The 24,303-nt window shown below is 37.0% G+C and overlaps 1 protein-coding gene across 1 annotated transcript in view; it reads right to left on the bottom strand.

The window, feature by feature from the left end:
• Window positions 1–2,288: 2,288 nt before the first annotated feature.
• Window positions 2,289–24,303, bottom strand: part of LOC129459394 (zinc finger protein 431-like) — a 402,258-nt gene continuing 380,243 nt past the window's right edge. The window contains 5 exon segments of the mRNA XM_055236110.2: window positions 2,289–4,750; window positions 10,813–11,130; window positions 11,502–11,887; window positions 11,890–12,150; window positions 12,153–12,788. Coding sequence (XP_055092085.1) covers window positions 10,819–11,130; window positions 11,502–11,887; window positions 11,890–12,150; window positions 12,153–12,788 — 1,595 coding nt within the window. The 3' untranslated portion in view covers window positions 2,289–4,750; window positions 10,813–10,818.

Here is a 24,303-nt window from a genome sequence, read left to right as displayed (position 1 = left end):
AGCTTGAACCAAAAAAGCCACTCCTTCCTATAAATGTCCTATTTCCTCGTACTTTGATGCTTGCCATGCCACTTATGTTCATAATCCCAAAAACCAGATTATAAGACAAGGACATCCAATCCTTTAAATTTTACTATCTTAAAGCCAGAGCTACCTTTTTGGTCTACAGGACAGACAGCACTATTACAAGTTGATAGACAAGGAGCAGGCCTTGCAGTTCCATTACTAATTGTCAGAAAGACTAGAAGGACTCAAATGCGTTCAACCCCACAATTCTGGGTCCATAAGTCATTCTATAAGCATTTTCATCAGACAGTGCCTGAGCTTCCCCCATCAACTGAAAACTTATTTGCTTAACTAGCTAAAAACACAGCTGGCAGCTTAGGAATTTCCTCATTCTATGTATGTGGAGGAACTAATATTGGGGACCAGTGGCCATGGAAGGCAAAGAAATTAATGCCACAGGATAACTTCATTTCGCTTAACCCTGCCAGTGAACCAACAGCCTCAGCCAGTGTTTGGTTGTTAAAAACCTCCATAATTGGCAAGTACTGTATCACCTGATGGGGAAAGGCTTTCACAGAGGAAGTGGGAGAAACAACCTGCCTAGAGCAACAGTATTATGATGAGACTAAAAACAAAACTCCATGGAGAAACGATGAGAACGACTCCTACTAACTAGATCCAAACCCTTTCTCTTGATTCTGTATTCTAAGCCACACTTGGCATCAGCTAGAGGTTCCAAATGCTTGAAAGGCACCCTCTGGCCTATATTGGATCTGTGGAGCACAGGCATATCAGCAACTGTCAGCTAAATGGACAGGGGCATGTGTGTTAAGAACAATCAAGCCATCCTTCTTTCTAATTCCTCTAAAGCAAGTGGAACTCTTAGGATATCCAGTTTATGACGAAAATAAAAGAACTAGAAGAAGCATAATCATAAAAATAGACACAAATATCAAAAAGGATGTAGACATAGGAAACTAAAAAGGTAATGAATGACCTCCTGAATCATTAAATATTATAGGCCAGCTACCTGGGGGCAAGACAGGTCATGGAGATACTGCACCCCAATCTATATGCTCAACTGCACCATAAGGTTGCAGGCAGTCCTTGAAATTATAACCAATGAAACATCAAAGGCACTAGATTTATTGGCAATACAAGCAACACAAATAAGAAGTGCTATATATCAAAATAGATTGGCTTTAGATTACCTCTTAGCCTCAGAAGGGAGAGTATGTGGAAAATTTAATTGAACCAACTGTTGTCTAAAAATTGATAGTAATGGCTGAGCTGTCATGGAAATCACAGCTAGAATGTGCAAGTTGGCCCACGTTCCAGTTCAGACATGGTCCAGGTGGTCCCTGGATTCCTTTTTTGGAGGATGGTTCTCAAACTTCAGAAGATTCAAAACCCTCATTGGTGAGTTCTTGCTTATTCTTGGCATCTGCCTCATCCTCCCTTGCCTATTATCCCCTGCTTATTAGCAATATTCAGTCAACTATGGAGGCAATAATAACCCGACACACTACCAAGCAGTTGATGGCATTAACCAAATATCAGCTGCTGCCAGTAGAAGAAAAAGCTCAGCTCCATGAAGAGGTGGCAAATAGTGATGTATTCTATTAATATCTTTGTTATAAAAAGCACCAAAGGGGGGAAATGGAACAGAAACTAAATGAAATTTAAGAATATGTAAGCAAAAACTCAGTTGTATGTAAGAAAACCTAATTCCCCCTGAGAAAGAGAAAGAGCTGGAGTCCTTTAAAAATTAATTGCCTGGTTTTCTGTGGCTAGCAAGCCTTCTCTCTCCTCCTTTCCCAGGCATTTTGAAGACACTGTTTCTCTAGCTGTGCAGCTGCAAGGTCACTAGGCAGATAAACTCAAGTTGTAAAACATGTTTTTCCTTGGAAAGTAAAAAATTATGTAATGCATGTCTCAGTTAATTGAATAACTGTCTTTGTTTCTCGCTTCTGTAATATGCGTCCCCTGCACAGATCTCCCCCGCTGCCCCACAAAATGCTTAAAAGGTAACTTAACTCTTTGTTCACAGCTCAGTCCTTTGGATGTTAATCTGACAGGGCCAGTGCACTTAAATAATAAATATCCTCCTCAACCCCAACGGTCTCTCTGATTTCTCATCAATCCTGCTACAGTATCCCAAAGACAAGCAACAAAAACAACAAACTGACTCCAGTGAGATGGTGTAAAAGCTTGCAAAGCAAAATGCACCACTGCACTCCAGCCTGGGCGATAGACTGAGACTCCATTTGAAACAACAAAAAAAACAAAAAACAAACAAAATTTATTAAACTTTCAAAATACAAAAGCATCATCAAAAAGTCATAGCATTTCTATACATTAGTAACTATCTCAAAATGAAATTTTTAAAAAGGATATCTAAAATTCATATAGTACCACAAAACACCCTGAATAGCCAAAGCAATCAAGACAAAAGAAGTTAAGGTATCACCCTTGACTTTGAAATACACTACAAAACTATGGTAACAAAAACAGTATGGCACTTGAATAAAAACAGAGATATAGGCCAATGAAGCAGAAGAAAAAAAGAGCAGAAATATATCTGTGTATTTACAGCTAACTGATTTTAAATACAGGTGACTTTTTTTTAAGGGAAATAATAGTATCTTCAATAAATGATGTTTAGAAAACTTTATATCCACATGCAGAGAAAAACAAGTGAGACCCTCATCTCACACCATATGTAAAAATAAACTCAAAATAAATTAGCCACTTAAACATAAGGCCTAAAACTCTTAAACTACTACTACCAAAAAACAGAGTGAAAGGCCCATAACATTGGTCTGGGCAGCAAGTTATTCGATTTAACCTAAATATCCCAGGACACAAAAGGAAGAACAAGTCAGTCAGATCACTTCAAATTAAAAAGCTGCTGCACAGAATCTGATACAATGAACAGAATGTGACAATTAAAAAGAGAAAATATTTGCAAATTATACATGTGACAAGGGGTTAATACCAAAAATATATAAAAAACTCAAATGACAATACAACAAAAATAAGTATTAAAAATAAGTAGCTGAAATAAGTATTTTTCAAGAAAATACATACATAATGGCTAACTGATTTAAAAATGCTCAGTCAATTATCACAAAAAGGCAAGCCCAAAAAGAAAAAACAAAACTAGGAGATATCAACTCATTCCTGTAAGAATGACTCTTTTTTATTTTTTTTTGTTTTTTTTATTATTATTATACTTTAAGTTTTGGGGTACATGTGCACAATGTGAAAGTTTGTTACATATGTATCCATGTGCCATGTTGGTGTGCTGCACCCATTAACTCATCATTTAGCATTAGGTATATCTCCTAATGCTGTCCCTCCCCCCTCCCCCCACCCCACAACAGTCCCTGGAGTGTGATGTTCCCCTTCCTGTGTCCATGTGTTCTCATTGTTCAATTCCCACCTATGAGTGAGAACATGCAGTGTTTGGTTTTTTGCCCTTGCAATAGTTTACTGAGAATGATGTTTTCCAGTTTCATCCATGTCCCTACAAAGGACCTGAACTCATCATTTTTTATGGCTGCATAGTATTCCATGGTGTATATTTGCCACATTTTCTTAATCCAGTCTATCATTGTTTGACATTTGGGTTGGTTCCAAGTCTTTAACAAATTTACAAGAAAAAAACAAACAACCCCATCAAAAAGTGGGTGAAGGACATGAACAGACACTTCTCAAAAGAAGACATTTATGCAGCCAAAACACACACGAAGAAATGCTCATCATCACTGGCCATCAGAGAAATGCAAATCAAAACCACAATGAGATACCATCTCACACCAGTTAGAATGGCGATCATTAAAAAGTCAGGAAACAACAGGTGCTGGAGAGGATGTGGAGAAATAGGAACACTTCTACACTATTGGTGGGACTGTAAACTAGTTCAGCCATTGTGGAAGTCAGTGTGGCAATTCCTCAGGGATCTAGAACTAGAAATACCATTTGACCCAGCCATCCCATTACTGGGTATATACCCAAAGGACTATAAATCATGCTGCTATAAAGACACATGCACACGTATGTTTATTGCAGCACGATTCACAATAGCAAAGACTTAGAATGACTCTTATTAAAAAGAAAAAGTGTTGGTAAAGATGTGAAGAAAAGGGAAGGCTTGTGCACTGTTGGTTTGGAATGTAAATGAAGACAGCCATTATGAAAAACAAAATAAAGATTTCTCAAAAAACTTAAACTACCATGTCATAACAGCAATTGCATTACTGGATATATATCCAAAACAAATAAAATCAGAATGAAGAAACATTTGCAATTCTATTTGCAGCACTTTTCACAATAGCCAAAATACAGACTAAACAGTTTAACATCTAATGAGTAAATGAAGACAATGTGGTAGATATACACAACGGAATATTATTTTTTAAGTAAGAAAATTCCTTTTCTCTTGAGATCGAGTCTCACTCTGTTACCCAGGCTGGAGTGCAGTGGCACGATCTCAGTTCACTGCAACCTCTGCATCCCTGGCTCAAGGGATTCTCATGCCTCAGCCTCTGGAGTAGCTGGGATTACAGGCATACACTACCATGCCCACGCCCAGCTGAGATTTTTTTTTTTTTTTTTTTTTTGGTAGAGACGGGGTTTTTCCATGTTGACCAGGCTGGTATCAAACTCCTAGGCTCAAGCAATGCACCTGCCCTGGCTTCCCACAGTGCTGGGATTACAGGTGTGAGCCACCACACCTGGCCTTAAAAAAAAAAAAAAGAATAAAATTATATTATTTTAAATCACATGGATTAAGTTGGAGGACATTATATTAGTTGGAATAGGCCAGGCACAGAAAGATTAATATCTCATGATTTCATCTACACATGGATTCCAAAAAACTTAATCCCATTGACGTATAGAGTAAAATGGTGACCATCAGATGCCAAGGTATTTAGAAGAAATGGGAGGTTGGAAAAAGTCTGTCAAATAATACGTAATTATAGTCAAATAAAGTTCAAGAGATTTATCGTACAACATGGTGACTATAGTTCATAATAATGTATTTGGATTTTTGAAAAATGGTAAAACAATGTCACGTGGTCTCACCACAAAAATGTTAACTATGTGAGGTATTAATTACCTAAAAATAGTAACTTAACAATGTATATATACTTCAAAATACGTTCTACAGAAAAAGTACACCTTTTGTCAAGTTAAAATATTTTTAAAACATTATAAAAGAATAACAATGTGTCAAATACTGTGTCTGTGATTATTTTGGCTAAATAGTATGAAAATACGTAGTTTGGGGACTATTGTCATTTAATTTTTTAGTCATAATCATAAGAACTCTGATATTTAACAGCATGTTCAAAATGTTCTACAGAAAAAGTACATTTTATCTGTCAAGAGAAAATATTTTTAAAACGTTATAGAAGAATAAGAATGTGTCAAATACTGTCTGTATCTTTGTGATAATCTTGGCTACAGTATGAAAATATGTATTTTGGGGCTATTATTGTCATTTGTCAGTCATAACCATAGGAACTCTGATATTTAACAGCATGTTCTGGACCCAGCACATTGCATGGGAGAAGCCAATGTACTTTAGGATTTTTACTTTAAGCTTGGGGCACCTGGAGTTTCTGGTGCTGATGGTAATGGTACGAAAGACACTAAAGGGGCAGGTGTTGCTTATGGTCCCATGACTGGCCAGTCTGTGAACACAGTAAACTAGTTTGCATGCAAAATAACAGAATGTTTTAATCCAAAAGCTGTCATGATCTCCAAATGTTTTTCAGAGAAAATGACCCAGGAGTTGGCTACAGCTTGGTGACTAAAAATAAAAACTGTAGACTAAACTTCTCCCACTAAAAGAAAAATTATAAAAAAAAAAGAGAAATTTCTCCAAATTGTAAAATAATATACAAAAGACATATTTTTCTAAATTTTAAATTCAGAGGTCATTTCATTATTTTGCAATCTTTACCACCACACTTAAAAATAAGAGATTCTGCATGGAAATGTAAATTGTGCTGTAATTATATCATAGAAAATTAAATTCGTGGCCAGGCACAGTGGCTCATGCCTGTAATCCCAGCACTTCGGGAAGTCCAGGCGGGCGGATCACGAGGTCAGGCGATTGAGACCATCCTGGCTAACATGGTGAAACCCGTCTCTACTAAAAATACAAAAATTAGATGGGTGCGGTGGTGGGCACCTGTAGTCCCAGCTACTTGGGAGGCTGAGGTGGGAGAATGGCGTGAACTTGGGAGGCGGAGCTTGCAGTGAGCCAAAATCACACCACTGCACTCCAGCCTGGGAGCCAGAGCGAGACTCCATCTCAAAAAAATAAAAAATAAAAATAAAAAAAGAACATTAAATTCGTTTACTATTAACTCTCTTAAAAATTTAATTTCCATATTTTCAAGCAAGTTTTATATTTGCCACACTTTGTATAAGAATCTAATAAGATTTTTCTTTTAAAAACAAAGAAATGCAATGCTAATTTAATCCTCTTACCTGTGGACAGTGTGCGCCTTTTATCTTTTTTTTTTTTTTTGAGACGGAGTTTTGCTCGTCCAGGCTGGAGTGCAATGGCGCAATTTCGGCTCACTGCAACCTCTGCCTCCTGGGTTCAAGCGATTCTCCTGTGTCAGCCTCCCGAGTAGCTGGGATTACAGGCATGCGCCACAACATGTGGCTAATTTTGTATTTGTAGTAGACATGGGGTTTCACCATGTTGGTCAGGCTGGTCTCGAACTTCTGAGCTCAAGTGATCCACTTGCCTCAGCCCCCCAAAGTGCTGGGATTAGAGGCGTGAGCCACCACACCTGGCTTTTATCTTAATTAACTAATCTGAATGGTATATTGATAAGCAAACTCACCAGTTAAAATCCATTTTTAAGTGCACTAAAAATAGAATTTTCTCATCAAAATCTACAAAGTACCACGTGAAATGAAATAGCATAAAGAGAACAGTAAGAAAACTGTAGTTATAACTCAGAAAAAGAAGGGCTGTGATGCATATATAGTTGGAAAATACATAAGAGAAACAAATCTGAAGGGAAGTAGAAAATAAAAGAAGCAGAATTTTTTTTTTTTTTTTAATGAGTCTCGCTCTGTCACCCAGGCTGTAGCGCAATGGCACAATCTCGGCTCACCACAACATTTGCCTCCCGGGTTCAAGCAATTTTCCTGCCTCAGCCTCCTGAGTAGCTGGGCTACAGGTGGATGCCACCACACTCAGCTAATTTTTGTAGTTTATTAGTAGAGACCGGGTTTCACCAGGCTGTTCTGAAACTCCTAACCTCAGGTGATCTATCTTCCTTGGCCAGAATTTCTCTTTAAATTCAGCAAGATGCAGTTTTATAGTCTGGAAAAAATGTCCACTCCATATGAAGAATCAATCTTATTTCTTCACCATTGATATTTTTCATTTCTGACTTGAAATTACAAACTAACTCCAGCAGGAATATTTATGAATTATTATGGAGCATCGATTACACAGTAAGAACTGTAATGTATGTTTGCTACATTTATATATAAAAACATCCTCAGGACTTATGAAGCCCCCCAGTACTTACCTGAACAAATTGACTCAATAAATAAATATACTTATGTCAATTATAAAAAGTGAAAGGAACAATCACTAAAGAAAAGAAAACTTATATATTGTTCTCCCCTTAGAACAAAATGGAGTGCTCTCACTAAATAAAATGTAACTTAATACACTACTTTTGGAATTACATCTAAAAATTATTTTGTGTGCACTAAATTTCATAAAAATTCTTATAATCACAGACCAGCTCATATAATGAATACTTCCTAAACGATAAAACAAAAAAATATGTAAGAAACAAAAAAAGTATGGGTCTAGCATGAGTACCAGGCAAGTATATACAGAGAATTTGCATGAAAAGGTTCAGAACTGTAAGTCATGGATTGTACAGTAATAAATTCAATACAAAGCACAAAGTATACATTTGCTTTCAGTATTTTTTAGGTTTTTAGTTTTATAGCAGCCACCTTATTAAAATTATTTTTATTCCCATATTGTTCTTTTCTTCTGAAAATAGGTACAAACTCATACACACACGCACACTTATTCCATAATTTTCTTACACCTAAAGTTTGTCTTTAGACTAATATATATTTAACTCTTGTGAATCAAAAAGTCTGCGTGTTTGCAGGCAGACAGGCCACATGTCCAAAGAAAAATATACAACAATTTGGAAAAAATATTAAGAGTTTAGAAATGAATTTTATTTATACTCATAATTTGTATTATGACCATAAAAATAACCCTATAGTAAATAACAATTTAATTGTACATTTAAAATTTTAAAAAAGTGGCCGGGCGCAGTGGCTCATGCCTCTAATCCCAGCACTTTAGGAGGTCAAGGCAGGCAGATCACGAGGTCAGGAGATCGAGACCATCCTGGCTAACATGGTGAAACCCCATCTCTACTAAAAATACAAAAAACAGCCGGGTATGGTGGCGGGCGCCTGTAGTCCTAGCTGCTTGGGAGGCTGAGGCAGGAGAATGGCGTGAACCCAGGAAGCGGAGCTTGCAGTGAGCCGAGATTGCGCACTCCAGCCTGGGGGACAGAGCGAGACTCCGTCTCAACAACAACAAGAACAACAACAAAAAAAAATTTTAAAAAACTGTAGGATTGGATTGTTTGTAAAACAAAGGAGAAATGCTGTGGGTGAAGGATGCCTCACTTAACCCTGATGCTATTATTATATATTGTATTCCTGTACTAAAATATGCCATATAAGTGCATAAATATATACTCATATTATGTACCCACCAAAATTAAAATAAATTTAAATGATTAAAAACAAAATAAAAATTTAACCTACAGAAACAATATTCTTTAACTTATTTGCAGTTTAAAGCCACTGGCAAAAAAAATTACTAGAGATGTTAATCCACTATGTTACTAAACAGTATATCGTTACCATCTTTTACCTGTACCCTTGAGTAAGGTGGAAGAGGGTAAAGTTTGTGGTATAATAATGCTTCATTGAATGCACAATAGTATTTAACATGTTAAAAATGTTAAGTTAAACTATTAAGTTCACACAATCTAATATTTTAAAAATGTACTGCATCTTATTATATAAAAGTACGATTAGTATAATATACGACTAAATTTAATTTTAAATAAAATTAAATGTTTTCTTTTCATAATGCAGAATATTACTCTGAACACCAACCTCATGCACCACTCAATATTGTAAGTTAACCCCAAAGAGCCTCTCCACTTATATTTTCATTATGCATCTTACATTCTAATGTCTTTACTTTTCAATAGAAAAGATCACAAATAATGCCCACTGAATAAAAAAAGAATCTCCTGCCAGGAGCAGTGGCTCATGCCTGTGTAATCCCACCATCTTGGGAGGCCAAGGTGGGCAGATCACAAGGTCAGGAGTTCGAGACCAGCCTGGCCAACATGATGAAATCCTGTCTCTACTAGAAATACAAAAATTAGCTGGGCGTGGTGATATGCGCCTGTAATCCCAGCTACTCAGGAGGCTGAGGCAGGAGAATCGCTTGAAACTGGAAGTTGAAGGTTGCAGTGAGCTGAGATCACGCCACTGCGCTCCAGCCGGGGCAAAAGAGCAAAACTTCGTCTCAAAAAAACAGAACAAAACAAAGAAAGAATCTCTCATATCTTTGATACAGCAATAAGTGATCCTGTGCTTTCACATGTGAATCCAATAGGAATGAAGAAACAGCAGGAATTTCAGAGTTGAATGACATCATTATTCGCTTTTCAAAAAATCTGTAATATTTTTCAAGAAATAAAGTATACTTTGAATTACAACTGCCAAAAACTTCTGATCCTCTTAAAGTTATATACAAATAATTTTTTTCTACCAACTTTAGTTTTATTTTCTATACTCAGCCCTCTGATTTAGTATATCTGATGTGTCAGTGCCTTATGTATTTCTACCATAAATTCTGATATCTACACAGACTTACTTATGGATTAAATTTTTTTAACTTTTACTGCATCTGCAAAAATATATTCTAGTATGAACTCTTTTTTCTAAGCTGTAGTTTTTGAAAAAGTGTTTTTCCAAATTTACTATATTTGCATGATTTTTCTTCAATATAAATTCCCTGATATTGAACAAAGTGTGAAAGTGCTTCAGAGTTTTTCCTCTACAAAAATTGTCTACAATAAGATCTGTGATACAAGTAAAGGCACTACCACCCGCTTTATATTTGTAACGTTTATCTTCAAAACAAATATTCTTCACTGTAAAAGTTCGTATTTTCTTTTTTTTACTTTTTAGATGGAGTCTTGCTCTGTGGCCCAGGCTAGAGTGCAATCTCAGCTCACTGCAACCTCTCCCTCCCCAAGTTCAAGCGATTCTCCTACCTCAGCCTCTTGAGTAGCTGGGATTACAGTCACCACCACCGCGACAGGCTAATTGTTGTACTTTTAGTAGAGATGGGGTTTCACCATCTTGGATAGGCTGGTCTCAAACTCCTGATCTCATGATCCACCTGCCTTGGCCTACCAAAGTGCTGGGATTACAGGCCTGAGCCACCACACCTGGTCAAAAGCTTGTATTTTCTGAAGGATCTTTTGACAGTAATTGTACTTCACAATGCTTTTATTAAGTATGAACTCTCTGGTATTGAGATATGAACATATATTAATGGTCTTTTCAGTCTTTCTATTTCTATAATTTATCTCAAGTACAAATGCTTTCCTGTGCAATAAGGTGTGAGCATTGGTTAAGTTTTGCCACATTGTTCACACATGTAGGTGTTTTCTCCAGTATGAATTATCTTACCTACAATCAAGTGTGACAATCATTTAAAGGCTTTGTCTCATTCTTCAGATTTCTAAGATTTCTCACCCGTATAATTTCTTTTATGGTTAGAAAAGTTTGAGGTGTTGTCAAAAGCATTGCCACATCTTTCTGGTTTGTAGTATAAATTATCTTATGTCTGTTAAGAATTGAGGGCTTGTTAAAAGCTTTGCCATGTTTTTCACCCTCATAGGGTTTCTGTACAGTATGAATTTTTTTAATGCTTAGAGTTGAAGACTGGCTAAAGGCTTTGCCATATTCTTCACATTTGTAGAATTTCTCTCCAGTATGAATCATTTTCTTTAATAAGGTTCGAGGACTGGTTGAAAGCACTGACACATTCTTCACAGTTGTAGGGTTTCTTTCCAGTATGAATTTTCCTTTTTTTTTTTTTTTTTTGAGACAGAGTCTTGCCTTGTGGCCCAGGCTGGAGTAGAATGGCACGATCTTGGCTCAGTGCAACCTCTGCCTCCCGGGTTCAAACGATTCTCCTGCCTCTGCCTCCTGAGTAGCTGGGATTACAGATGCCTGCCACCACACCCAGCAAATTTTTGTATTTTTAGTAGAGACGGGGTTTTACCATGTTGGCCAGGCTGGTCTTGAACCCTTGACCTCACGATCTGCTCACCTAGTCCTCTCAAAGTGTTGGGATTACAGGCATGAGCCACCACGCCCTGCTGAATTTTCCTATGTTTAGTAAGAGTTGAGGATTGGCTAAACACTTTACCACATTCTTCACATTTGTAAGATTTCTCTCCAGTATGAATTGTGTTATGTTTAGTAAGGTTTGAGGATCGGTTAAAAGCTTTGCCACATTCTTCACATTTGTAGGGTTTCTCTCCAGTGTGAATTCTCTTATGTGTAGTAAGGTTTGAAGATTGGTTAAAAGCTTTGCCACATTCTTCATATTTGTAGAGTTTCTCTCCAGTATGAATTATCTTACGTTTGGTAAGGTTTGAGGATTGGTTAAAAGCTTTGCCACATTCTTCACATTTGTAAGGTTTCTCTCCAGTATGAATTATCTTATGTGTAGTAAGGTGTGAAGACACATTAAAGCTTTGCCACATTCTTCACATTTGTAGGGTTTCTCTCCAGTATGAATTCTTCTATGTTTTGTAAGGGTTGAGGACCAGTTAAAGCCTTTGCCACATTCTTCACATTTGTAGAATTTCTCTCCAGAATGAATTATCTTATGTTTAGTAAGGTATGAGAATCAGTTAAAAGCTTTGTCACATTCTTCACATTTGTAGGGTTTTTCTTTAGCATGAATGAACTTATGTGTAGTAAGGGCTGAAGGGTGGTTAAAAGCTTTACCACATTTTCACATTTGAAGGGCTTCTCTCCAGTATGAATTATCTTATGTGTAGTAAGGTGTGAAGAAGGGTAGATGGCTTTGCCACATTCTTCACATCTGTAGGGTTTCTCTCCACTATGAATCATCTTATGTGTAGTAAGTGTTGAGGACTGCTTAAAAGCTGTGCCACATTCTTCACATTTGAAGGGTCTCTCTCCAGTATGAATTCTCTTGTGTCTAGTAAGGGTTAAGAACTGCTTAAAGACTTTGTCACATTCTTCACATTGGTAAGAATTCTCTCTAATATGAATTCTTTTATGTTGATGTAGGTGTAAAAGCATGCAAAATGATTCATCACATTTTTTACATTTGAAAGGTTTCTCTCCAGTATGTCTTGTCTTATGTCTATTTGAATTTAAAATTTTATGAAAGACTTTTATATATTTATCACATTGAAATGTTTTGCTCTGGGTAGTTGTCAAATACTGGTTTAGTTTATTATAACCTTCTTTGTGCATCTTACACTCATCCACACTTGTGGAGCCTTTTCTTAACTATAAATTCTCATGTTCACATTTTCTGTATCTTCTCAGTATCACTTGTTGAAAAGAATCTTTTATGTCTTGCTCTGGCCAAAGGTCTCTGGTAAAATAAGAACACATAGCTGAAAGAAATAAAAACAACAAATTATTCAACTTACTAGACTTAGATAAACATACTTTACAAATCTAACCTATATTATACAAACTATATAAGCGAGATGCCATAATAAAATACCACAGGCCCTAAATCCTTCATAGACATATAAATGTAATAAAAACATACTGACCAAAATACATGAGGAAAACTTACAAATAAGCATATAAAGTTCCCCAGGTGAGTACACAGATGAGTACACAGGAATGCAAAGACACAGAAGAAAAAGAAAAGTCCGCTACATTTGCCCAACACAGTTCTTCCTACTCAATGATATAGCATAGTGCCTTTCAAAGTAAATTGGTAACTTTTGGTTTCTTTTTTAATAAACAAGTAAAATACTGGCACATACATCTATATTACTTGCTTCTAGGGGCCTTTCCAGAAACTGGTCTCCCATAACATAAAGTGCTAAAAGAAATGGTGGTATATTTTGGAATTACAGTTTAGTTCTGCTGAGACCAAAGGTAAATGTTACAGCAACAGAGAGACTGCAGTACAACAGACAGAAAACAGACAGAGCAAATGGTTACTGATTAAGATGAAGCAGAAATAAACTTTAACTAAAAAGTAAACACAAAATTTTAGACAAGATACATTCTAAGAACATGTATGAGAGTCTACCAGGATCTCTAACCAAGATAATTGTTTTCAGACTATGCCAGGAAAAAACTACATGATAAAAACTGTGTCAGGTAGCTTTATTTAATGTCCAAATTTTAATCAAAGATTACAATGAATACAAAATAGGGCAAAATGGTTCTATCAAAAATATTATAAAATTTTCAGAAAGAAACCATAAAAAAGATGTATATATTAATTTTAAAAATTAAAAATAAATTGAATACTCAATGAGTAAAATAGGAACACAGAGAACTATAGAAAACCAGAAAAAAACTGAGGATAAGAAAAAAATATTTAAAATATCCAAAAAACAGAAATTATAAAGGTAAAAAATACCAAAAGAAAATATAATTCAAAAATTCTGAAAGAAAAAATATTGTCAAAATGAAGAAGCTCAATGAACAATTAGGATACACACAAAGATATTTATAACAAACACATATATAAGCACAATTTAAAAAACCACAGACAAGAAGAGAATGGAGCTGCAAGATAAAAATGGCGTGTCATTTACAAGCATAGTCTTATAGTCAGTGAACTGTCAACAAAACCTTTGCAGGCCAGAAGGAAACTTGATATAGTCAAAGTCCTAAAAAAAAATAGCTATCAAGTGAGAAAAATACCAGTCCTGCCAAATCAAAAGAAAAAAACCTTCAAAAATAACCAAATTCTGAAAAAACATATTGGCACTTCATATGTCCTAAACATAAAAGATGCTGAAAGCAGTTGCTTCTACTGAAAATAATATAAATAAAATAATTTTATAAATAATTTTATCATATAAAATACATTATTTTCTAGGGAAAAATGGAATTTCTTAGCATTATAATAATGGCACAAAAAACATTTTTAATTATTCTCTAAAATTTGAAAGGTAAAAGAATAGAAATAATTATAAACATTTGTTAATGATATACAACATAAAATATATGATTAGCAACATCAATGACAAATTTGAGGGCAGATATGAGAAAAAATTTATGAATCCAGCTGAAGTTCATTTTTTACCAGATTAAAATACATTGTTTTATCTTTTAGAGGTGTTATGTAATTCCCAATATACCACCAAGAATATATCTGCATAGATACACAAAACAAAATAAGAAAGAAGTAAAAGCATATCAAGATAAGTATAAAAAAGACACAAAGACAGAAAAAGAGAAAATGAGGAACAAAGATACAAGAATCAAATAAAACAATAAAATAACATTACTAAGTCTTTGTGACTGGAGAAAAATAAAACTCTTTTCGGAGAAGCAAATGCTGAAGGAATACATGACCACCAGGCCTGCCTTGCTAGAAACAGCTATTAAAGAAGCATTAAATATGGGAAGAAAAAACCATTACCAGCCACTGCAAAAACACAGTGAAGTACAAAGATGAATGATGCTATAAAACAACTACATCAACGACTCTGCAAAATAAGCAGCTAGCACCACTTGGATAGAATCAAAATCAAACATAACAATATTAGCCTTAAATGTAATAGGCTGAATGCCTCAATTGAAAGACACAGAAGGGCAAGCTGGATAAAGAGTCACGACCCATTTTTGTGCTGTATTCAAGAGACCCATTTCACATGAAAAGACAAACATAGGCTCAAAGTAAAGGAATGGAGGAAAATTACAAAGGAAATAAAAGCAGAAAAAAAAAGCAGGGGTTGCAATCTTTTTCTTTTTTTTTGAGATGGAGTCTCGCTCTGTCACCTAGGTTGGAGTGCAGTGGCGCAATCTCAGCTCACTGCAAGCTCCACCTCCTGGGTTCATGCCATTCTCCCGCCTCAGCCTCCCAAGTAGCTGGGACTACAGGCGCCTACCACCACACCCAGCTAATTTTATTTTTAGTAGAGACAAGGTTTCACTGTGTTAGCTAGGATGGTCTCAATCTCCTGACCTCGTGATCTGTCCACCTTGCCCTCCCAAAGTGCCGGGATTACAGGCGTGAGCCACCGAGCCCAGCCTGCAATCATAGTTTCTGATAAAACAAACTTTAAACCAACAAAGATAAAAAAAAGACAAAGAAGTGCATTATATAATGGTAAAGCGATCAATTCAAGGAGCACCCAGATTCATAAAACACATTCTTAGAGAACTATAAAGAGACTTAGACTTCCACATAATAATAGTGAGAGTCTTTAATGCCCCACTGTTAATATTAGACAGATCATTGAGACAGAAAAGTAACAAGGCTTGAACTCAGCTGTGGGTCAAGTGGACCTGACAGGTATCTACAGAACTCTCCAGCCAAACACAATACACATTCTTCTAAGTTCCACATGGCACTTACTCTAAAATTGATCACATGGCTGGGCATGGTGGCTCACGCTTGTAACCCTAGCACTTTGGGAGGCCAAGGAGGGTGGATTGCCTGAGCTCAGGAGTTCAAATCCAGCCTGGGGAACACAGAGAAACCCCATCTCTACTAAAAATACAAAAAATTAGCCAGGCGTGGCAGCATGTGCCTGTAATCCCAGCTACTCAGGAGGCTTAGACAGGAGAATCGCTTGAACCTGGGAGGTGGAGGTTACAGTGAGCCGAGATTGTGCCATTGTACTCCAGCCTGGGTGACAGAGCGACACTCGGTCTCAAAAAAGAAAAGAAAAAAAAGAAAAGAAAAGAAAAAAAGATTGATAACATAATTGGAAGTAAAACACTTCTCAGCAAATTCAAAAGAACTGAAATCATAATATGCCACTGCACCCCAGCCTGGGTGACAGTGTAACACTCTATCTCAAACAAACAAACAAACACAAAACAAAAAAACCCACGAGTAAGAAACTCACTCAAAACCACACAACTACATGGAAATTGAGCAACCTGCTACTGAATGACTTCTGGCTAAATAATAAAATTAAATCAGAGGCCAGCATCCACAGCCACACCCTTCTGACCATGCCCAATCTCGGAAGCTAAGCAGGGTCGGGCCTTGCTGGGACTTGGAGGGGAGACCACCTGGGAATACCAGGTGCTGTAGGCTTTGGCTGGGCATGGTGGCTCACACCTGTAATCCCAGCACTTTGGGAGACCGAGGTGGGCAGATCACCTGAGGTCAGGAGTTCGAGACAAGCCTGGTAAACATGGTGAAACACACCTTGTCTACTAAAAATACATAATATTAACCCGGCATGGTGGTGGGTGCCGGTAATCCCAGCTACTCGGGAGGCTGAGGCAGAAGAATCACTTGCACCTGGGAGGTGGAGGTTGCAGTGAGCCGAGATTGCGCCACTGTACTCCAGCCTGGGCGACAAGAGAAGAACTATGTCTCAAAAAAAAAAAAAAAAAAAAAATCAGAAATCAAAAAATTATTTGAAACCAATGAGAATGAAGAGACAATGTACCAGAATCTCTGGCACACAGCTAAAGCAGTGTTCATGGGGAAATTTATAGCACTAAATACCCAAATGAAAAAGCCAGAAAGATCTCAAATGGATACCCTAACATCACAACTAAAAGAACGAGAAAACCAAGAGCAAACAAACCCTAAAGCTAGCAAGCAGAAGACAAGAAATAACCAGATTCAGACTGGAAGTGAAGGACACAGAGACACAAAAAACCCTTCAAAAAAAAAAAAAAATCAATGAATCCAGGAGCTGTTTTTTTTGACAAATAAAATAGACACTAGCGATAAAGAGAGATGAATGAAATAGACAATAAAAAATGATAAAGGGGATATCACCACTGACCCCATAGAAATAAAAACAACTTTCAGAAAATACTATAAACACCTCTGTACACAAAAACTGGAAAATCTAGAAGAAATGGATAAATTCCTGGACATATCCATCCTTTCAAGTTTGAACAGGAAGAAGTTGAATCCCTGAATAGACCAATAACAAGTTCTGAAATTGAGGCAGTAACAAATAGCCAATAGCCTACCAACCATAAAAAGTCCAGGACCAGATGAATTTATAGCTAAATTCTACAAGAGGTACAAAGAGTACCATTTCTTCTGAAACTATTCCAAAGGATAGAAAAGGAGGGGCCTCTCCTTAACTCATTCTATGAGGCCAGCATCATCCTGATATCAAGACCTGGCAGAGATATAACAATAAAAAAAAAAAAAACCTTCAAGCCAATATCCCTGATAAACATTAATATAAAAATTCTCAATAAAATACTTGCAAACTGAATCCAGCAACACATTAAAAAGCTTATCCACCACAATCAAGTCAGCTTTATTCCTGGGATGCAAGACTAGTTCAACATACAAAAATCGATAAACATAATTCATCACATAAACAGATTTAAAGACAAAAACCACATGATTATCTCAATAGATGCAGAAATGGCCTTCGATCAAATTCAACATCGCTTCATGTTAAAAACTCTCAATAAACTAGGTATTCATGGAACATACATCAAAATAGTAAGAACTATCTATGACAAACCCACAGCCAATATCATACTAAAAGGGCAAAAACTGGAAGCATTCCCCTTGAAAACTAGCACTAGACAAGGATGCCCTCTCACCACTCCTATTTAATATAGTATTGGAAGTTCCAGCCAGGGAAGTCAGGCAAGAGAAATAAATAAGCAGTATTCAATTCGGAAGTCAAACTTCTGTCTGCAGAAGCTTGCAGACGACATGTTTGCAGACAACATGATAATAGATCTAGAAAGCCCCATTGTTGCAGCCCAAAAGCTTCTTCATCTAATAAGCAACTTCAGCAAAGTCTCAGGATACAAAATCAATGTGCAAAAATCACAAGCATTTCAATACACCAATCATAAACAAGCAGAGAGCCAAATCATGAATAAACTCCCATTCACAACTGCTACAAAGAGAATAAAGTACTAAGAAATACAGCTAACAAGGGAAGTGATAGACCTCTTCAAGGAGAACTACAAACTGCTGCACAAGAAAATCAGAGAGGACACAAACAAATGAAAAAGACAGAAAGAATCAATATTGTAAAAATGGCCATACTGCTCAAAGTAATTTATAGATTCCATGCTATTCTGACTAAACTACTACTAATATTCTTCACAGAATTAGAAAAAAAAACTATTTTAAAATTCATATGAAACCCCAAAAGACCCCATATAGCCAAGAGAATCCTAAGAAAAAAGAACAAAGCTGGAGACATCATGATATCCAACTTCAAACTATACTACAAGGCTATAGTAACCAAAGCTGCCTGGTACTGTTATAAAAACAGACACACAGACCAATGGAACAGAATAGAGAACTCAGAAATCTAAGACTGCATATCTACAACCATCTGATCTTTGAAAAACCTGACAAAAACAAGAAATGGGAAAAGGATTCCCTTTTAATAAATGGTGCTGGGAGAACTAGCTAGCCATAGGCAGAAAATTGAAACTGGACCCCTTTTCTTACACTTGTACAAAAATTAACTCAAGATGAATTGAAGACTTAAATTTGAAACCCAAAACTACAAGAACCCTGAAATAAAATTTAGGCAATACCATTCAGGACATAGGCATGGGCAAAGATTTCATGATGAAAGTATCAAAAGCAATTGCAACAAAAGCAAACATTGACAAATGGTATCTAATTAAAGAGCTTCTGCACAGCAAAATAAATTATCATCAGAATGAACAGACAATCTACAGAATGGGAGAACATTTTTGCAATCTATCCATATGAGAAAGGTTAATATCCAGTCTACAAAGAACTTAAACAAATTTACAAGAATAAAACAAACAACCTCATTAAAAAGTGAGCAAAGAACAAAAGAAACAACATCTCAAAAGAAGACATTTATGTGGCCAACAAACATGAAAAAACGCTCAACATCAGTGATCATTAAAGAAATGCAAATCAAAATTATAATGAAGTACCATTTCACGCCAGTCAAAATGGTGATTAGTAAAAAGCCGAGAAACAACAGATGTTGGTGAGGCTATGGAGAAATAGAAATGCTTTTACACTTTTGGTGGGAATGTAAATTAGTTCAACCATCGTGAAAGCCAGTATGGCGATTCCTCAAAGACCTAGAACCAGATATACTGTTGGACCCAACGATCTCATTATACTAGGTATATACCAAAGGAATATAAATCATTCTACTATAAAGCTACATGGATGTGTATCTTCATTGCAGCACAATTCACAATAGCAAAGACATGGCATCAACCCAAATGCCCATCTATGACAGACTGGATAAAGAAAATGTGGTACATATGCACCATAGACTACTATGCAGCCATAAAAAGGAACAAGATTATGTACTTTGCAAAGACAGAGATGGAGCTGGAAGCCATTATTTTCAGCAAACTAACGCAAGAACAGAAAACCAAACACTACATGTTCTCACTTATAAGTGGAAGCTAAACAATGAGAACACATGGACACATGGAGGGAAACAACACACACTGGGGCCTGTTGCAGGGGAAGGAGAGAATCAGGATAAATAGCTAATGCATGCAGGGCTTAACACCGAGGTCAGGGGTTAATAAGTGCAGCAAACCGCCACGGCACACATTTATTTATGTAACAAACCTGCACATCCTGCACATGTATCCTGAAATAAAATTAAATTACATTAAATTAAAAAAAATCAATGAAACTGGTAATAGTAATTTTGTATCTTTAAGCAGTCATTTTAAATATAAATTAATTAAACTACTTATTTAAAAAATGCAATCTCAAAACTTTTGGAGGCTGAGGAATCTGATCACTTTAACTCAGGAGTCTGAGACCAACCTAGACAACAGGGCAAAAAACTGTATCTACAGAAAAAGGTACAAAAAACTATCTCAGTTTGGGATGGCAAATATTTGCAACCCAGTTACTCAAGAAACTGAAATGAGATCATCTGAGTTTGGGAGGTTGAGGCTGCACTGAGTCATGATCATGCCACTGCAAACCAGCCTGGTTGACAGAGTGAGACTTTATCTCAAAAATAAATAAATTTACAAAAAGAAAAAATAAGATGGCTTAGTGACTTAAGCTAAAAAGTACACAATTTGCTGTCTATAAGAGACTCATTTTAGCATTGAGTCAAATAGGTTGAAAGTAACAGAATGGAAAAAAAATCTATATTCCATGCAAATAGTAGCCACAATTGGGTGAGGTGGTAATAATTATATTGGATATGTTTTAAGTCAAGTACTAGCATAGGACAAACATGGTATTATATAATGGTCAAATGGGTCAATTTACCAGGAATCTATAACTATCATACCTATTTATATGTATATGTGTCTGTATATATAACATGAGGTTTCCAAAATATACAAAGCAAATTTTGGCAAAGGTGAAGCAAGAAATACATAGCAACATAATTTTAGAGATCAAGACATCATTTACAATAATAAATAGAAATTTCAGATAAAAGATCAATAAGAAAACAGAAAACAGACATTATAGACTGTATTAACTATTTTGCATAAAGAGGAATACCTGAGTGCATAACTTATAAAGAAAGAAGGTTTATTTGGCTCACAGCTCAGCAGACTGTACAAAAAGGGTGTAACAGCATCTGCTTCTGGTGAGGGTCTCAGGAAACTTACAATCATGGTGGAAGACAAAGAGTAACTGGACACATCACATGGTAAGAGACGGCAAGCGTGAGGTGAAGGAGTCAGTTTCTTTAAATGAACCAGCTCTCATTTGAATTATTGGAGTGAAAACTTTCTCATGACTAGGATTGCACGAAAGCATTCATGAAGAATTTTTCCCCATGACCCATACACCTCCCACCAGGTTTCACATCTAACCTTGAGGATTACATTGCAGCATGAGGTTTGCAGGACATAGACATCCAAACCATACCACAGACCAACTAGCCTTAACAGATAGGTACAAAACTTTTCAGTTAAAAGCAAGAAACAACACAATGTTCTTATTTGCACCTGATGTATTCTGTTAGGACACGTCAACAAGTCTTATTAAATACTGGGTGGATGTGTGGTTGGTACCTACAATCCCAATAATTTGGAAGATAAAGGTGGGAGGATCACTTGGGATCAGAAGATTGACACCAGCCTCAGTAACACAGTGAGACCCTGTCTAGTGAGACCCATTACTACAAATAACCAAAAAAATTAGTGAGGCATGGTAGTGCATGTCTGTAGTCTCAGCTACATAGGAGGCTGAGGTGGAAAGATCACTTGAGTCAAGGAGGCTGAAGTTGCAATGAGTCAAATTTATGTCAATGTACTCCAGCATGGGTGACAAATATGATCCTGTCTCAAAACAACAATAAATAAGAAGACCAAAATCATACACTTTGTTTTCTGATAAAAACTGAATAAAACTAGAAATTAAAAAGTAAAACTGGCAAATCCAAGAATATCTAAGAATAAAACACACGGGTTGAGTGCGGTGGCTCATGCCTCCAATACTAGCATTTAGGAAGGCTGGGCAGGAAGATTGCTTGAGCTCAGAGGTTCAAAACTAGCATGGACAACATAGGAAAACCCTGTCTCTAAAAATAAAAAAATAAAAATAGAAGACACTCTTCAACATATTTTTGTTCAATGGTCAATAAAATTAATTTTGTTAAGATGTCAATACAAACTACAGTGGGAAACAAATTCAATATAGGCTCTTTAAAAATCTCAGTAGTACAGTTTCATTATAGAAATCTTGTCTGTGGCTGGGCGTGGTGGCTTACACCTGCAAACTCAGCATTTTGGGAGGCCAAGGCGGGCAGATCACCTGAGGTCAGGAGTTCAAGACCAGCCTGACCAACATGGAGAAACCCCGTCTCTACTAAGCACACAAAATTAGCCGGGCATGGTGGCGCATGCCTGTAATCCCAGCTACTCAGGAGGCTGAGGCAGGAGAATTGCTTGAACCAGGGAGGCGGAGGTTGCGGTGAGCTGAGATTGCGCCATTGCACTCCAGCCTGGGCAACAAGAGCGAAATTCTGTCTCAAAAAAAAAATAAATAAATAAAATAAAATCTCGTCTAAAATTTAAAAATTTGATTATGAACTATAACCAGCCAAACACCCAGGAAAAAGAACAAAGAGGCATTATACTTCCAAATTTTAAAATATATTAAAAGCTAAAATAGGCCAGGTACAGTGGCTCACGCCTGTAAGCCCAGCACTTTGGGAGGCTGAGGTGGGTGGATCACGAGGTCAGGGGATCGAGACTATCCTGGCCAACATGGTGAAATCCCGTCTCTACTAAGAATACAAAAATTAGCTGGGTATGGCAGCGCGTGCCTGTAATCCCAGCCACTTAGTAGCCTGAGGCAGGAGAATTGCTTGAATCCGGGAGGCAGAGGTGCAGTGAGCCGAGATCACACCACTGCACTCCAGCCTGGTGACAGAGCTAGACTCCATCTCAAAACATAAATAAATACATAAATAAATAAATAAGCTAAAATAACAAAAACAGTATGGTACTGACACAAAGGCAAATAAACAGATGAAAGAACAGAGTAGAGAGCCCAGAAATGAAGCCTTCTGTATATGATTACATGATCTTCCACAAAGTTGCCATGAGCACACAACAGAGAAGAGATAATCTTTTCAAAAAATAATGCCATAAACTGGATAACAACACTGATAAAGTTGAATCATTTCCTTGAACCATATATAAAAAATATTTTATTGCTTTTGTTTGTTTTTTTTTTTTGAGACAGAGTCTTGCTCTGTCCCCCAGGCTGGAGTGCAGTGGTGTGATCTTGGCTCACTACAACATCTGCCTCCCAGGTTCAAGTGATTCTCTTGACTCAGCCTCCTGAGTAGCTGGGATTACAGGCACCCACCACCACGCCCAGCTAATTTTTGTATTTTTAGTAGAGACGGGGTCTCACCATGTTGGTCAGGCTGGTCTCGAACTTCTGACCTCGTGATCCACCCACCCTGCCCTCCCAAAGTGCTGGGATTACAAGCGTGAGCCACCGTGCCCGGCCCGATTTTATTTATTTATTTATTTTTGGAGTGATGGAGTCTCGCTCTGTTGCCCAGGCTGGAGTGCAGTGGTGCAACCTCAGCTCACTGAAATCTCTGCCTCCCAGATTCAAGTGATTATCCTGCTTCAGCTTCCCAAGTAGGTGGGACTACGGGCACGTGCCACAATGTCCAGCTAAGTTTTGTATTTTTTAGTAGAGATGGGGTTTCACTATATGTTGGCCATGCTGGTCTCGACCTCCTGACCCTCACGTGACCCTCCCGCCTTGGCCTCCCAACATGCTGGGATTACAGGCACATGCCACTGCGCCCGGCCTATTTATTTTTTTTGAGATGGAGTCTCATTCTCTCACCAAGGCTGGAGTGCAGTGGCATGATTTCGGCTCACTGCCGACTTCCACCTTCTGGGTTCAAACAATTCTCCTGCCTCAGCCTCCCGAGTAGCTAGGACTACAGGCGTGCACCAGCACACCCGGCTAATTTTTGTATTTTTAGTAGAGACAGGGTTTCACCATGTTGGCCAGGCCGGTCTCCAACTCCTGACCTCAAGTGATTCACCCGCCTCCGTCTCCCAAAGTGCTGAGATTATAGGCATGAGCCACTGCGCCTGGCCAAAAAATATTTCATATAAAATGCTTAGACATAAAAAGAAAAAACAAACAAAAAAACCCCCCAAAAAACTAGCGAATCTCTTAGAAAAAAAAACTTGACATGGGTCTTGGCACCATTTCCTAAGATACGACATTATATGCATATGCAACAAAAGAAAGAACAGAAATATTTAACTACACTATACTTCAGAATTTCTGCACATTAAAAAAAAATTCAATCGACTGAAAATGTCATCTAGGAAGTGGGTGAAAATATATGGAAATCACAAGTGAAAGTAGTTAATATTCAGAATATATGAACAACTGTTAAAACTGAACAATAACAATGAAAAAATAATTTTCATCAAAAAATATACCCAAATGGGAAAAAACATTTGAAAAGAAAAGCAGAATTAATGATTCGCAGAGAAACA

The sequence above is a fragment of the Symphalangus syndactylus genome, chromosome 13 (genome assembly GCF_028878055.3).
Source record: "Symphalangus syndactylus isolate Jambi chromosome 13, NHGRI_mSymSyn1-v2.1_pri, whole genome shotgun sequence".
NCBI lineage: Eukaryota > Metazoa > Chordata > Mammalia > Primates > Hylobatidae > Symphalangus > Symphalangus syndactylus.
This window is presented reverse-complemented; position numbering and strand designations above follow the sequence as displayed.